Source organism: Columba livia, chromosome 18, assembly GCF_036013475.1.
Source record: "Columba livia isolate bColLiv1 breed racing homer chromosome 18, bColLiv1.pat.W.v2, whole genome shotgun sequence".
Taxonomy (NCBI): Eukaryota; Metazoa; Chordata; class Aves; order Columbiformes; family Columbidae; genus Columba; species Columba livia.
The window spans coordinates 4,932,225-4,949,201 of NC_088619.1; the positions used below are offsets into that span (position 1 = coordinate 4,932,225).

General features: G+C 43.5%; 1 protein-coding gene across 3 annotated transcripts in view; it reads right to left on the reverse strand.

Moving 5' to 3' along the window:
- LOC102094955 (protoheme IX farnesyltransferase, mitochondrial) overlaps positions 1 to 16,977 on the reverse strand; it is a 106,295-nt gene that overhangs the window by 15,505 nt on the left and 73,813 nt on the right. For all 3 annotated transcript variants that reach the window (XM_065034594.1, XM_065034595.1, XM_021288645.2), the window contains exon 6: positions 362 to 594. In XM_065034594.1, the coding sequence (XP_064890666.1) occupies positions 362 to 594 (233 nt within the window). The remainder of the gene's footprint in view (positions 1 to 361; positions 595 to 16,977) is intronic.

Sequence of the window (16,977 nt, forward strand, 5' to 3'; positions counted from 1 at the left end):
GCTCATCCAGTGCAATCCCCCCATGGAGCAGGAACACCCAGATGAGGTTACACAGGAAGGTGTCCAGGTGGGTTGGAATGTCTGCAGAGAAGGAGACTCCACAACCCCCCTGGGCAGCCTGGGCCAGGCTCTGCCACCCTCACTGAGAAGAAGTTTCTTCTCAAATTTAAGTGGAACCTTTTATGTTCCAGTTTGTACCCCTTACCCCTTGTTCTATCATTGGTTGTCACTGAGAAGAGCCTGGCTCCGTCCTCCTGACACTCATTCTTTATGTATCTGTAACTGGGGAGCCCAGAACTGGACACACAACTCCAGATGTAGCCTCACCGGAGCAGAGTAGATGTAAATGTTTTATACTCACCAGCATCCAGACTGCCAGTCGCCGCAGTCCAGCCCATGACGGGGGGAATGGCCCCGACGACAGCTCCCACCCACGTGTTGGCGATGCTCATTCTCTTCATGGGCGTGTAACAACACGTGTACAGGAAAATGTTGAAGGCCCCCAGGGCGCCGGTGAGCGGGTTCACCCCCAGCGTCAGCAGCGCGATGCCTGGGACTCCGCAGGAGGCGGCAAAGCAGACGGCAAGCAGGGGGCTGAGAAAGAGCAGGAGACAAGCTGAGAAAAGAGTCTGTCTTAAAGAACAACTACAGCCCCTCTCCTTCTGCCCCCTCCCAAAAATTAAGATGGAATTTTTGTTATTTCTTCACTCGCCCAGCCCAAATTTTCCCATCTGACTCCCCATCTTGAGGCAAGCCTTTCTAAAAAGTTAAGACAATCTTGCCACAGATTTGCAACAACAGGTGATTCTTATTCTTGTGATCACTGTGTTCACCAAATAAATTCAACCCCTGCAGGTAAATAGCCCCTACGGAGAAGTGGTGCTCCCAGCAAATCTTTCATTTCAATCTCGGTCAATTTTGACCTCTGGAAAAAGCATTCAGGGTTTAGAGCGAATGAGAATGGTTGTAGCTCATCAGGTTTTTAACTGATTGCAATTATCCAAGGGATCTTTTAGACTGAAATGCAACAGGGTTAGACACAAAATTAGGAAGCATTTAAGAGAAAAAGAGTACATTCGATCATTTTGAAATTATGTCAACATGATATATTTTGGCTTTACTGAAAAAAAGCTGAATTTTCTCCATTTTCTTTTAGCTTATGCACTGTGCTAAACAAGGGCAGCACACCAAAGCAATTACACAGAATCACAGAATCCCAGCATGTCAGGGGTTGGAAGGGCCCTGGAAAGCTCATCCAGTGCAATCCCCCCATGGAGCAGGAACACCCAGATGAGGTTACACAGGAAGGTGTCCAGGCGGGTTGGAATGTCTGCAGAGAAGGAGACTCCACAACCCCCCTGGGCAGCCTGGGCCAGGCTCTGCCACCCTCACTGAGAAGTTTCCTCTCAAATTTAAGTGGAACCTCTTGTGTTCCAGTTTGAACCCATTACCCCTTGTCCTATCATTGGTTGTCACCGAGAAGAGCCTGGCTCCATCCTCCTGACACTCACCCTTTAGATATCTGTAAACATTCATGAGGTCACCCCTCAGTGTCCTCTTGTCCAGCTCCAGAGCCCCAGCTCCCTCAGCCTTTCCTCACACGGGAGATGCTCCACTCCCTTAAAATTAAAACTTATTATCTTCTAAGTGTGACTGGAATTAAGTGAGGATATTTTAGGCTTGGCCAAAAGCAGCAAACAACAAAGATGGAAATTATTTTGTTTTCCTTCTACTGCACAGCAGCTAAGAGCTCAGGGAAGGATGGAAATTCCCATTAAAACCTGTAAGAAAGTGGCTGATGCTGTGTCAACTTCTAATAAGTTCCACAATAAACATCCAAATATGACAAACAAGGTTTTTTTGTTCGGCTACCAAAACCACACCAAGATGCAACCCTAAGGAAGGTTTATTTGTGATCCTTGCACCAGCTCAGTGATTGCTGCTGGTAGAAATCTCCTCACACGTGTTTGTTGGAGGGTATTTTGTAGGATGGAAAGAGAGAACTAAATCCACTAGGAAATAATGTGGTGTGGGAGGGAAGGGAGAAAAATGCCATTAACTGAGTTGCACTTAATAACCCGTGTGGCTAAATACACACTTTGAGTCACCCATATAAGAGCAGCAAATACGTGTGTTTGCACCGAATGTCTCGGCATGAAGTTTAGCTTTACACGTCTTGTCTAATCGAAAACTATGCGGCCTTTGTATTCTGTGATCACTCTGCCCTCTGGCCAAATCCTTAACCCTAAAATATGTGTTGCAAGCACTGCTCCAACACTCGTAAGAAAAATGTGCTGCTGGGGAAGAATTTTATGAGAGTTTTATCAGCGCAAAATCCTACCATTCAAATCTTGATTTTTAAGACCTTTGTTGGACCAACTGGAGATCCTAAATAACTGGAAGAACTAAAACGAGCGAAACTCACACTAAAGATCTGCCTTCAATTTAAATTAAATTAACTAAGTCATTTTATCCAGCTTTTCAAAACTATCAACAGATTTTAGGTTACGGAGCGTGCACAGAGCACATTTACACTCTGGCATTACTGGTCTTGCCGTTACTAATACATCAGGGATAGAGGTCGGGTACGTCATTGCCATCCACTGCCAACGAGATATATAACATTGGAGCCTGTTTTCAGGAGCCGTACTGCGAAAGGAGCCATACGGTGCTGAGCCCTCTGGTTTTGCAGCTACAAGTGCTCTCTTGCAAAAGGCAGCAAAACACAATCTGTACCGTGAACGGTCTCAACGCCGACCACAAATGCCGCCGTGCTATGCAGACGTTGCCCCTCTGCACTGAAAGCCTGACTGGGTTTGGTTCAGCAAATCTATCTTGACTGATTCCTGAATAAAATACAGTCAGACGGTAAACACCAGATTGATACAATACAAATTTTCAAGGCGACAAAAGACCAGCGTGACCCTCCAAGGCCGGGCTACCCACGTTCGCTCCTGCGGGGCTCACAGACGTAAATGAGGACACAGTCTGACCTAATGCAATGAGCACTTTTCTCACTAATCAAGAGTGAAGACTCATCTGCACGTCTCCAATTCAAACGAACGCTACACACCATGAGCTGGTCAGACACCGGCTCTTCGTGCCTCTGACGGGGTGGGAAGCGCAAAGCCCCGCGGTGCTTCACATCGGAAAATCACCTTTAAAAAATGAGGCTTTAACAAAAAGGAAGAGTGATGTTATGTGGCCGAGACCTTCAAAGAATTTGTTCTGTTCCCAGTAGATGAAAACACATTTTTGTTTCTCAGTTTCTTCCTTTTTGCCTCTTTATAATGAAGTTCCTGAAGGCAGATTGATTAGTGTCTATAACAGTCCTAACAATTGCAGGGGAGGGTATCAAGTCAACGATGGCTGCTCTTCATGAGCAGTTGAACTAGATAACTTTGAAACATCCTGAAAGTATCGCATTTTCTACTTCTCTCCAGTGTTTCCTAAACAATCAAGGAATGGTAAAATTCTTCTAGAAGAGTAATTGTCTGACTTACAAGTGCCTGCCCCTAAAACTTCAGCTGAGATCAGACGCTCAAACTGTGATCCGATGATTCAGTTTCGTTATTTCTGCCCCTTAAAATGCTATTTGGCATTACAAAGACACTGCAATAAAAGATCAGGACCTTGCTCGCTTGGTGAGACATGAGGTAGAAGAGAATTCAACTCATTCTCACGTAAATGTGTCATGTTTACAAGGTCTAGGAGAAGTATAAGAAACTCCTCATTGGGAATATCTGAGGAAAAAGTAGAGATTTCAGTCCCCAGTGCAGTTTTTTCTGCTTCAGTCACTCCCAGGATTTTAAGAAGAAAAGACTGATTGTAGGTTTAAATCACAGCAGCTTTAGGTCTACTCTTATTTCTACTACTTTATGGTTTTCTAGGGACCATTATGCATCTCCTTGCCCACATGAGGTCTGGCAAAACTCCGGTGTGTGCTGCGAGGCTCATTATTTGATGCCTTCTCCTTTGCACAACTGCCTGTATCTCACCAAGGAGATCAGGATCCACTCTGGAGCAGGAGAAAGGCTGGGATGCCGAGTTGTCTCTGGATTTGCCCCATCACCAGATGTCCACGCGGTTCCTCCCACTACAGCTTCGTGCCATCCCAGGAGCATCAGTCCTGGGTAACCCAATGCTGGGGAATTCTCACATGGCGGTCAGAAGCGGTTACGGGGTCTCCACTGGTTTCCTCCATCCTTAAACCATCCCATGCAGGCTGATGACAGATGCTGGTGCAGAAGCCTCATTTCACTCGGGCGTTCACTTACGCTAAGGGAATCGCTCCCATGGGAAACAAAAGGCAAACTTTCATTGGAAAATTGGCCAAGGAGCAAGCTCAGAAAGCAAACAGATTGAGTAAGAAATGAGGTTTTATGATGGGTTCGTGGGAGGAGTTGGTTTCAGTTACTTGGATGATTAAAATCAGACTTTGGAAAAATATTACTAGTGCCAAATGAGTTCTCTTCTAATTTCAACTGCAAAATACCCAACATGTCACCACATCGGACACCTCCTAAAGGAAACCCCAAAACCAGTAGTTCTGCCTCGTTCTTCTTCTCTCCTTTAAAGAGAACGCACATGCCAAACTCTGCCTAATACTACTGCTAAAAGACATTCACATTCAACTCAAAGCTTTTGAGAGACCTTCAGCTTAAACAGTGAATAACCAAACCTTTCCTCATCCAAAGAAAGTATGTTGACATTTCTCCCATAGAGTTTACCCAAGATGGACTGTCCCCAGTCACACTCCACTGAGAGCATCCAAGAGGGGGAGGAGGAAGAGGAGGAGGACAAGAAACCCCGGTTTCTCCTCATTTAACTCGCAGTTTTTGTGACCCAGAGGTGTGTGCAGAGATGCTGGTGGTCAGGCTGGGATGCTCTGGGTACCACAGGCCAGGCAGCAATGGGGACCAGGGAGCAGGCAGGAGGAATCATCTCCCAAGCTGGTTGCCACTTACAGATGAGCTGGTTATACATATATAATGATCCTACACACACACGCATGAAATATTTGTATTTAATAGGCTCCAGAGTCATAGATAATAGTACTTATTGACTCACAGCATTACTCGGAAAAATCGAGGGAGGAAAACAAATTGAACCATTCGGTCATCTATAAAATTAATGCACTATTTTACCTATTTCACAGCAGCATTAGGAAGCTTAATGTCTATAAAGATCAATAGCATCACTACTGCATGGGCTTTTCTATGCTGTCTTTGGCAAAACATCTTGTGAAGGTGACTGTCAAAGTACAGTTTGACCTCCAATTTAAAAAAAACAGTATGAAAAAAGGTGAAAACGTTTAAAGAAAATGTTGTTTGGAAAAAAACAATCGAGAAGCTAGAAAAAAACTCCCCTTTACAACCTATCAATATTTAGAAATATGGAAAATTCCTGTATCAGCAGCTAACGCTTCGACTTATCTCTGTGAATATATTGATGCTCATATACAAAAACAGACACAAAGCCCATATGAATCCTGAGTAGGCACATTAATGCAATCAGCAATTGTATGCAATTCATGTTCAGATGTTATATAAATACATAAGAAACTTAATTTGTGACCTTGTGTTAATGGCAAATTGGCCACGCAAACCATATTTGCATTAAAGTGTAAGCCTGAATGTAAGTGTCCATTTAAAACCGCTCGTGTATTTTTCAGGTGAAGTGTAAGTGCTTCTATTTGAAAATCAGATTCCAAGCCTAATACAAAAGTAATAAAACAAATTGTCTTCTCCTTGTCTGTCAAAAACCTTTTACAGAAACATCACCCACTTCTAAAAGGGCAAACGAAAAAAAATACACCCAAAACAACAATGGCCTTTTGTTTTGCCGCAGCGTGCACAGAATACCTTAATGGATTGAAACAGCTACATTTCTGTTTGATTGTTTTGTAGTAGATCTTATTGTTATCGACGCAGGGTGATGTCCTAAAATAAGCAGGAGAGGGATGATGAAGAAAAGAGCCCAGAGGGCAGTCCTGGTGCCAAGGGCCGCAGCCGGGCAGAGGCAGGACATGGGCCTGCTCCCGAGCACCTCCAGCCACTGAGCCCTTTCATTAAACTGCAATTTTACATATTTTTTTAATGAGACAAAACTGTTTTTTGGTGCGTTTTCTGTTTTATTCAAGACCCAGGTTGAGTAGAACCACCTCACTCCTTCCCCTCGCTTGTTTGCTGCTGCCCACAGAAACGGTCCTGGGTCACCCCCGATTTCAGCATCTTTCCCGGTGGCAGATAAACGGTGCTGAGACAATAAAGGTGAGATTGACAGCTCAGATTGATCTCAACATTGCTGCGCTGGGCGTAAATTCCATCTGCATAGAGTGTCAAAACAATTTGTCGTAATAAGAAGAGGAACAGCCTGCACCAGCCTCACGCACAGACGGGCTGAAAATAGCGGGAGCTGGGAAGAACGTATTTGGCAGACAAAGAACACAAGTGTGATTCTCATCTTTGCAGCTTCATTTCACCATCACGGGCTGAGATATGAGTCCAGTGTGTGAGCACTGTTCCAAGGCCATAATTAAAATCAGATTTCAGAAGTAAGCATCATAAGTTGCTTATTATTTCTGGAATCCGTAGGTACTAAAAATGTCCCCAGCCAGTACGAGGCAGCCGGAGGAAGCCCCCTCTTCTTCCTAATTTTTTCCAGGTCAGCAGTATGTTATGAAGGGCTTCTGAAGCCACTTACAAACTCAGCCAAAAGAATCAGCCTGAAGTTTTTACGTTTTTCCGACAGCAATGAGAGGTTACACAAACTGAGGGGCAAATCACATCCCTTTGAAGGTTCCTCTGGCCGCAAAAGCCCATAGTCCTTGCAAGAGGGGACAATGTGCAGGGAGATCCCAGCACAAATGCACCCAACCCTGGGCAGAAAACAGGAATTCTGCCCAGCTGTTCATTTACAGCTTTGCTCATCTCCTGGCATCTCCACAATTCCTGCAGCCAGGACAACACTAAGAGTTGCCAAAAACCAGTCCCGGGATAGGAGCTGGTGACTGTCATATGGTACCGAGCTAAGACTTGGTCACCTCCCTTAGCCAGAGTATCAGCCAAGGGATCTGAAAAAAGTAAATTATTTATATTTTTAAAGCTCAGCACCCAAGAACCGCTGAACCCTCTTCAGCAGCTTTTAGAGATCCACCAAGAAAATGAGGACAGGTCATCAACCCCAGGAGTCACCCCAGGCAATCCCATCCCACTTGGCAGAGACACAAGGAGCTGAGGATGTTACACGCTGTAGTAACACATGATTATATAGAAGCTTTCCTGCTCCTGCGACTTGGGTACCGGGGAAGGAAGCCCATCTCCTTCGCGCACACATCTGGATTGCGTTTGCGGAATTTCCAGCTCCGCTTCCCCAGATGGACGGGTGCCCGGAGCCGGCAGCGGGGTCGTCCGCCGGCGCAAGTGCCGTACAGTCAGCTGACTGTGGAAAATGAGCCAAAACACTGCAAAATGCACATTTTGCCCCGAAAGGCAACGGTAGCTTCCCCGAAGTTATTTTTGATGGGAGGTTCAAAAAAAAATACGCAGCTTCTAAGCTCAAAGTAAAGCACAGAACATTCAAAAGCAATCAGGAATCATGGCAGACAACTGAATGATGGCAATCTACCAGCAGTGAAATTAAATTTTAACTTTCCACACAAATCCTTTCAGGCTGCATATTTATATATTTAGTAATAAAAACCATATTCATGCCCATTGTCAGCTGTAAAAGTTCTACAGTAATAACAACAGCACTAATGGAAGCTGAAAGTGGAACAACATTGCCGGGCTCAGTAGCTCCACCGCCGATGACTCTTCTAAAGTAATTCTAATTTTTTTTTGCAAAAGGCATTAAACTCCAGAGAGTCCTATAGACAGGCTGGGGATGTACCTGATAAGAGAAAAAAACCAAACCATCCACACTCAGATTTGAGATTTTAAATCAAAGCCGTTATATGATGATACATTATGACCCCCAATTAGTGTGGTTTTGAGGCAGCGTATCTTTTTTTTAAGGACTCAAAGCACGACTGACAAAATATTTTTATATTCAATTACAGATTGGATTAGTCTCAAGGAGAGAGATTTCTTTCCAAGTAAAAGGAAAAAGTAACTTTAACATTGGCAGAATGACTATATTGTGAGAACTCTTTGTTTCTTCCATATAGGTCTGATCCATCATCACTCAGAAGCTTCAGCAAACACAAGAAATCTGTGCTCTCACTTTTGATACCATCTTCCACAGGTACATTGTGTCTGAACATTATGAAAAGCCCAAGACTGACTGAGTGTTGAGGGTTTAGATTGTGGGGTGACAATGAAACCCTGGTAGATGTATTGTTAACCTCCTTCCCCCTTTTGCCCGTTCCTCTCCCCTCTTCCCACTCAAGACAGGCGATCGGGAGGGAAAGAAGGACAGAGAGAAGAGAGTTGGAAAAATTAAGAATGTTTTACTAATGTTACTAATAAGAATAGAGAAAATAATACAAAATATACAAAACCAATCTTGAAAGTCCCAGCAACTGTAGAGCAGACACCCGAAGTCCTGGACTGGACTCTGCAGCCAACCGGAGCTGGATTCAGTCTCTCACTAGGCCTCAGTTCGCAGGGACGACTAGCAAGGTCCTCTCCTAATGTCGGTCATAAGCAGAAGGGAAAAAAGGGACGAGATCCTCGTGATCTCCCACTTTTATATGAAGTATTCACGTGAATGGAAAGTTATACACAGCTGGTCAGTTCCTTGGTCACCTGTTTCTCATCGCCGCTCTCACGAGATGTCCATGCATCCTTATCAATAACTTTGCATCCCATTGCTGTGTTTACCAAAACATGTATCTGGTTCTCCAGGAAAATGCAGCTAATACGAAGCTTGAGCTGACAGGCAAATTCACTAAAAGAGAAACTTGTTTTTTAACAAAACCAGGACACTGAGGCTCAATCTTGCAAAGTCCCAGAATTACATTAAACTGAACAATATCTATCAATGAGCTAAAATGGTACTATTTGGAGGGAAAAGATGTAGAGAAAGATCTTAATAGATATTCATTTATTCTCCCTCAGTCATGTAACAAAGCCCGTGACTCATGACAAGGGATGAGGGACGATGTATTTTAAAACTGGAACATGAAACTAAATTACACTTTTAATTGGGAATTCAATTTTCCCCATCAACTCCAAATATCAGAATACCTGCTTGTCTATCATTCACCACCACAGACCGACAAGATGTCCTTTCGGAGGTGCAAACAAATGGGGAACTTCATCAAGTTTCTTAATGAATTATTTAACTTTGTCTTCACAGGTTAAGAATTCGTATCTACGTTCTGTCAGTGTCTGGTATCTCACCCCAAAAATGTGTTGCTGTGGCAGATCAGGCTCTACATGTACTACAAGTGCTGAATTTTATATCAAATCCCCTTTAAGTGGGTATAAATACCACATTTTTAAAACTGCCAGAACACACTTGTTGCAATTCTGCCTGTTTATGTTTTTGTAACTGGCTTTTTGTGATTTGGTTTCTGGGAATAACTATGATGAAGATGTTGATAATGTCAGATTGGACAGTACATTTCCCCGAAAGTCAAAAAAACCAAACAAAACAGTGTGGGAAATAGAAGGAAAGTTCTAAAACCAACTTGTAACAAAAAAATCTGAGCCGAGGAGGTTTGAAACTTGTAGGTGCTCCCAAAAAGCCTCATGAGCTGGGTTAACGTGCATTTAAGCACAATTAAATCAGGAGCACAACACCACAGCATTGTGTCTCTAGAGGAAGAGTTTACAGACCTGAACCTCAAATAAACCTCTTTAAAACGCAAATCTCTGCGAAAGGAATCGCCCCTAATACCTCTGCTTTGTCCAGAGGGCTCAGCCAGGCCCATCGGCACCAACCTGGATGTGGTTTTGAGTGACACCTGGACCATTAGGGGCAGGATTCAGTAAGCGATGCCTAAATCTCCCAAGGAATGTCATCCAGTGTGAACTCGGCATATGTGGAGCTCAGTGATGGATAAATACGTAGAGCTGCCTGGGTCTCATCATGGAGTTGCCTTCTTGAATTTTGGCACTAAATAGCCAACCCAGCTCTGGCTTTGCTATCTAATATACTTGTTTAGAAGTGTACTTAGTGTAAATAAATACAGATCAGGATAAAATGTCCCGTGTCTGTGTCAATTCACTTCTCTCCCAATGAAGAAACAACCCATGCACAGAGCCCAAGCCGTCCTGTCATGGCTGTGTAAAGCTATTGTATAAAAGCACAACCAACACTGTATTTTAACCAAATTGGAGGCAACTAGATCCCCTTGCTCCTCAGGAATCCGAGCTGCAGATGTTCTGTCTCCCCTGCCAGAGTAAGAGACTTTAAAACTATCATAAACAAACACGGCTAATTTAAAGGAATCATTTCATCTTGAGAGGGACACATCTCTCTCTTTTATGCTTGCGTAAATCAAAATCGGCTCGATCGATTTTGCGGGAAGTCTCCACAAAGATGCAATGGATGTGCTAAGACAAGGCAAGAGGAATTTCAACTCAACCGAGGAAAGAGAAATCAGGAGTCTCACCTTCAGCACGGAGCTTTCTCCTAAACATATCCTGCTCTCATTTTTACCAGTCTAACCCCACACAGAATCCCAGAATGTCAGGGATTGGAAGGGACCTGGAAAGCTCATCCAGTGCAATCCCCCCATGGAGCAGGAACACCCAGATGAGGTTACACAGGAAGGTGTCCAGGCGGGTTGGAATGTCTGCAGAGAAGGAGACTCCACAACCCCCTTGGGCAGCCTGGGCCAGGCTCTGCCACCCTCACTGAGAAGTTTCTTCTCATATTTAAGTGGAACTTCCTACGTTCCAGTTTGTACCCATTGCCCCTTGTCTTATCATTGGTTGTCACCGAGAAGAGCCTGGCTCCATCCTCCTGACACTCACCCTTTCCATATTGATTCCCATGAATGAGGTCACCCCTCAGTCTCCTCTTGTCCAGCTCCAGAGCCCCAGCTCCCTCAGCCTTTCCTCACACGGGAGATGCTCCACTCCCTTCAGCATCTTGGTGGCTGCGCTGGACTCTCTCCAGCAGTTCCCTGTCCTGCTGGAACTGAGGGGCCACAACTGGACACAATATTCCAGGTGTGGTCTCAAATGATGCCAGGATCTATTATTCCATTGTTCACGGGGTCAAGAGTTTCCCCAGATGATCAAGACCCAAGCAACCACAGGTTTGGGATGAGACAGCTCAGCAAACCCTGGGGAGATTTGTAGTGCACAAATACCACATTCAGATACAAACAAAGCTTTTTATGCTGCTCTTTCTTATTAAGCAGAAGCTCCAATTGGGCCTCATCGCTTCACTTGAAGTACAAAATTAAAAATGAAAAGGACTCGTACTTATAAAACGTTTACGTTCTTATTGCACTTGCTGTACACGCCAGAATGCGAATCATAACAACCCTGCTGAGCTCGCACGCTCCTTGTTATACGGCTTTGTTAGGTAGGAGTGAAAGGGTGAATAACAATATTCACAGTTCCCTGCAGTCAGGAAAATGTAAGTATTTTTTTAAAGTCCTTACAAGACAAACCTACAGTAAATTTGAAAAATGTCCATCATATTATTTAAACTAAATCCTCCTCTTTAACCTAACAAAGCTAACCTTACAACATGGCAGCTAAATGGTCCATTCATTTCATTTCAAAATCTCAGTTCTCTCTTTAAGAACCAGAGACCAGGTGACAAACAGGATGGATAATATGGTCTCTCAAGAAGCATTTTTCTGTGATTTAGAATGATTACATCTACCATGTGCTTCTGCTGAGCCCTCAGCCAGCATTTGGAAAGCAGTGAGTAAAGAAATCTCAGGCCAGTTCTTGATTTCATTAAGACGGAGAAAACTGAAGTTCTAGAGTATTTATCAACCTGTTCTTCAAAACCAGAAAAGATAGTGCAGCCATTCTCCATACAGGATCACTGACTCTAAATACATTCCTAGGAGTACAAAAAAATGAAGGAAATAAGTTATTCACAGACAGCAGGACAAGAAGGTGCTTTTGTAAGGGGCTTTTTGCAATTTGGTTTCTGGTAATAACTATGACAAAGATGTTGATAATCTCAGATTGGACACTTCCCCAAAAGTCAAAACAAAAACCAGTGTGGGAAATAGTGGGAAGAGAATCAGGCTCTGGACACCATTAGGTGGAAGAACAATAGCGAAAAAACCAAGCAAAAGAAACCTTCATATACCATCAAAGTGCATGAACACATAATTATTGTCACACATGGGCAATATGAGTCACTGTGGCTCACGCTCCTTCCAGTGTGATTTATAACATAATATTGGTTGTGATTCTACATCCCTCGCAAAAAAAAAAAAAAAAAACAAAAACAAAACAAAAAGAGCCCAAAGCAAAAATAACACCCCCCCCCAAAATATATCAAAGAGGTTTTCCACATATTTCAACCTCAGGAATGCTTTTCTAGTCCTAAAGAGCAGAGAGCAAGCATCTGGGTTAGCACGGCTAATTAAAGAGTATGAAAAACCTCTTCTACAGCTGACTTGCGAAGCTGATAACACGTAAGTTATAACTTGTAGAAGACATGATAAACTCTGTCCTTTACAGAAAGAAATGCACTTCCAACATGACTTACTGTAAACAGATCTCAGGGTAGAGCAGCTTCTAATCAGAGGCAGCTCCGTAATGGACTTGTTGAGCGGTGACACTTCCTACAACCCTTGGCACATGGTGAATAATGATGCCGTTGTGGTTAAACCAGATAAGGCTCCATACTAATACAGGGAATGAAGTGTGGGGATTTTGACCACATTAAGCCAAAATTTACAAACATGGAGCTGAAATGTTTGACAGACACAGGAAGAAGAGCCACCAGGAGAACATTGCGCTAAGCTGGGGAAAAGATCTCGGCCTGAGAGCTTCAGTTTTACTAGTAAGGGAAAAAACTCACCTTAACATCAATGTAAGGGGGAAAAAAAATCACTTTATGTCACCTTTGAAGAAAATGACACATCACGAGTCAGTTAAATTAGAAAAGCGTCAATGGTTCCAGCTCATGTCCAAGGGGCCCGTGGATAGCGGCCACAAGGCTGGAGGATTAACGCACAATAGCTCTGCCCCCCGGCGAGGAGCTGACACCACAGCATCAGACAACTCCATTAGGAGCCTTATTGCTCGTCCGCCGCGGCCCCCGCGAGCAGATGGAGCAGCTATTTACCCAAATGCACCGTGACTCCTGGTTTATACATGAGCATCTGGGATTCTCCTGACGTGGGGCAACACGCAACGTCTTCCAGTCTACCAACTGTCCCAATTAAAGATTTGGATAAATAAGTTGGCGGTGAAGGTGCCTCGGCCGAACTGTAAAGCAGCAAGAGGTGTGAGGGGTCAAGTGTTTCTGCAGGATTTATATTTACCAAGCAAAGGAATCTCCCCGTTGAGCTGCGGCAGAATTAGGTGCAGGCAGGAGGAGGGAGCTGAAGGCAGTGGCTGGATAACCAGCAATTGCCTCGTTTCAACTGAAGCAAATTTGAATGTAATGTTAGAGATATTAAAACAACCCTCTTTATTGCCCTTAGAAACAAAATATACATGTAGTTAGAGCTATATAATTTCCTGCTAATATACATTTTGATCTGAGGATAATGTGTAGTATCACCATTTTTCTGTGCATTCTACAAAAGGACTCTAATACCTTAGAACCATTTAATCAACATCCTATGCAGGCAGTGAATAGATAATTGAAATATAAGTACTGTCATCCATATCCCCTTTGGGAAAGTGACACAGTAAGCATTATATCATTCCATTAGTCCATCCTTTGATGTGGGTTTTATTCTCATTAAACTACGTTTTAGCCTCAAGGTTTCTTCCCCAGCCCCCACCTCCCCATGACGTGGCCATGCCAGAAAAATACATTAAAAATACCCTGCTGTTCCAAAGGCAAGAACTACAGTTTTACAAGCAATTGGACATGTCAAAAATATAAAGCTGCCTTTTTAATTTCTTGTTTACCCAATACAATCCATGACAGCTTCTGGAAAACACAGGGTGGAATAAAACAAGAAGCAGCCAGGAGGGTGGTGGTGGGGAAGGAATGCATGTACTTGTTTTCAAATAATAAAGCCTGAATACAAGCAGGATAAAAAAAAATGCTTGAAAAGGCTGCCGTGGTGGTGTCTGCTTTGAATTGTGCCCTGTTTAAACAAGAGGAAAGCCTCCCACTGAAAAAAGCAACATTTTTATCATTCAGAAAGATCTCAGGGCAGTCCCTTGAAAATGAGGTATTTTCTAAACAAAATATTGGAATGTTTCCCCGCAGGGAATGAGCATCTGAGCTCTTAAAAATGATTATTCTTGAAGAACTGTAGGTTTATGGAGTTTTTGTTTTATTTGTTTTAACTTAAGTCGAATGAAACCTGTCTGAAATGACCACCCAAGGGAGCGGAGCAGCCAGTTAAGCAGAGGCTGATCTTTCAATGGGAAACGAAGTTGGACTGAAACCCTTGGGGAGGTTTTAAACCACCGGCTTAAACCCGGGCTGGCTAAACGCTTAATGCACGTTTCAGGATAAGCCGGGGACATGGATTTCCTCTCACTTACATCAATGTAGCTCCACCAACATCAGTAGAAACTTGGCTGATTTACATTACTGTTAGAAAGCAAAGAATCAAGCTAATTACACTGAGCTATCAACAGTGATTACAGGAGGATTGTTTTTTAAATGCACGCATGTTTTTTCATCATGGACTGTTTTTGTTATACTTGTAGGTCTACTACAGGCAATGAAGTGGAAAACTCAGCTTTACATAGAACTTAGTTGCAATTTGGTTTGAATAAACATGAAAGTTTGACACGTTTCAATTTTCTATTGGTTTATCAACATCCAGCTTACATATATGCAAATATAACTACAATTCATGAATACAAACCATCAATGAGAAACGTTACTAGTTCCGGAGCTCTTTTTGGCCCAGTTCTTCAAGAGCTGGGCTTATAGTTTAAACCGCCCAAAGTCAACACTCTACTCAGAAATGTCAACAAGTAGGAAAAGCGTCACTGTCTCCACTAATTGCAAAACCCATGAACAGCAGCTGTGAGAAGCAGGAAGCTCATGCAGAACACAGCTCCCTGTGCACTGCAAAGTGAGGAGGGTAATGGGATTCTAACTAATATTCACCCAACAACATGAAGATGTATCTCTGTTGAAGCACCCAAGGCATTATCTATGCTGTGCTGCCTTCTGCCAAATTAGTAGACTTGCTTTTCTGAAGTGCACAAGGAAAAGCAAGTTTGAGAGCACAAAAATTCTGCTTAAGGAGAATATAATTGAATTCCATAGCATCTTATTCCTACATTGAAGATTTTTGGGACAAGCTTGGAGCCCGAGCCCCAGCCCCAGGCAGACCCCGTAGTCCCTGCTAAGACCAAAGTCAAGGGACTTGGTACAGAAAATAGTTTCAAATTGCAAAATCCCACAGGAGCAGAAGCGAAAGGTGTCTACATGGTCATGAATTAGTTATTTAGAACACGCTGTTTGATTGCTTGTTTTTTTTTAAGATGAAAAACTATTCCTGTACAACTATTAAGTTTTTTATGAGTGCTTAGCACAGCAGATCCAGCAGTACTGCAAGTTCATAAAAACAGCCGCTTTTTAACAGGAGTGTGTGCAGCTCTGGGTAGAAGGGCAATCAAAGCTGTCACTTTGTACAATATAATGGAGCAGGACACTTGTCATCCTCACGGCTAAGCTCACTCAGCTACTGCAGCTAATATTAGAGATTTATTTAAATTAATCTGCAGGAAAATTAAATCCATTACCTTAAAAAGCAAGGGAATAAATCATACCCAACAGGAAACCAGGAAAAGCTGCTGCCGCTTCAGTCGGATCTAAGATTGTGTGAGCACATGAATTTTTTCCTTGTCAATGACATAAAACCAATTCAGAGCAGAGAAAATCATATCAGCTGTTGTTACAATGCAAAACACAAATATGCTCAATGTATTTAACACGGCCGCCAAAGTATGAAGAACATCTCAAGCTGTTTGTATTTCCAAACAAGACTTGAGGGGTCAGAGGAGGGAGGGGGACGTGTGGGCAAGGCTGGAATGATGGATGGCGTTTAGTGGCATGCTGTGTTTGGGTCTACTCTTGTTATTTTTGCAACAGGATGTCTCTGATTACTCTCTGAATAGCGAATAAGGATGGTTACGTCTCACTGCTCAAAGGGAACATTTTTTTCCAGCCTTACAAATTAAATTGGACATCGTAAAGCAAGCAGTCAATGAACTATCAGGTGCTGTTTGTCACAAATCTAGCAACGGTGACAGAAGATTCCCGGGGGGCATCAGCAATGGGTTTGGGGTTGGTAAACAAGGTGTAGATACTCTCGTCCTAGTCTTGTCCTATGTACAGCAGACCCCAGCGCTGCAGAGTCCTTCTGTGTCATTGCATGTACAGGTTCATCCAGGCCAAATGATATAAAATATATATAGCAGAGGCACACTAAGCTGCTAGATAACCTTTTCAGCCTTAAAGTTAATGCCAGATGGAGAGGACTTCCCAAAGAATGGAGGACAATTCCTTTTCCAAATGCCATCCTTCCTGAGGTGTTTGGGGAACTGGCTCCTGGCTCACAGGGTGCTGCTTGGGGCGATGGTCGGGCCAAACCAGCCCAACTTCAACATGTCCTGAGTGTCACCAGTGGGACAACGATGTCCCCTGTCCACAGCCAGACCTCAGAGGATGTGGTGACGTTCACATGTGCAGCCCCAGCCCCAGAACATTCCCGTGAAAGCTACTGAGGTCCGTCACCGATGCCAAAGGCATCTGCAAGCCCTTGGCGACTTGTAGAAAAAGCTCAGACGTGGGGACCTGGGAACCACAGGAACATGTATGCAGGAAAATGAAAGCACACAAGTTTTGCCAAGATAGTGGGTTCTTTTTTGAAGTAAAGACTTCAGGTGGAAAGGA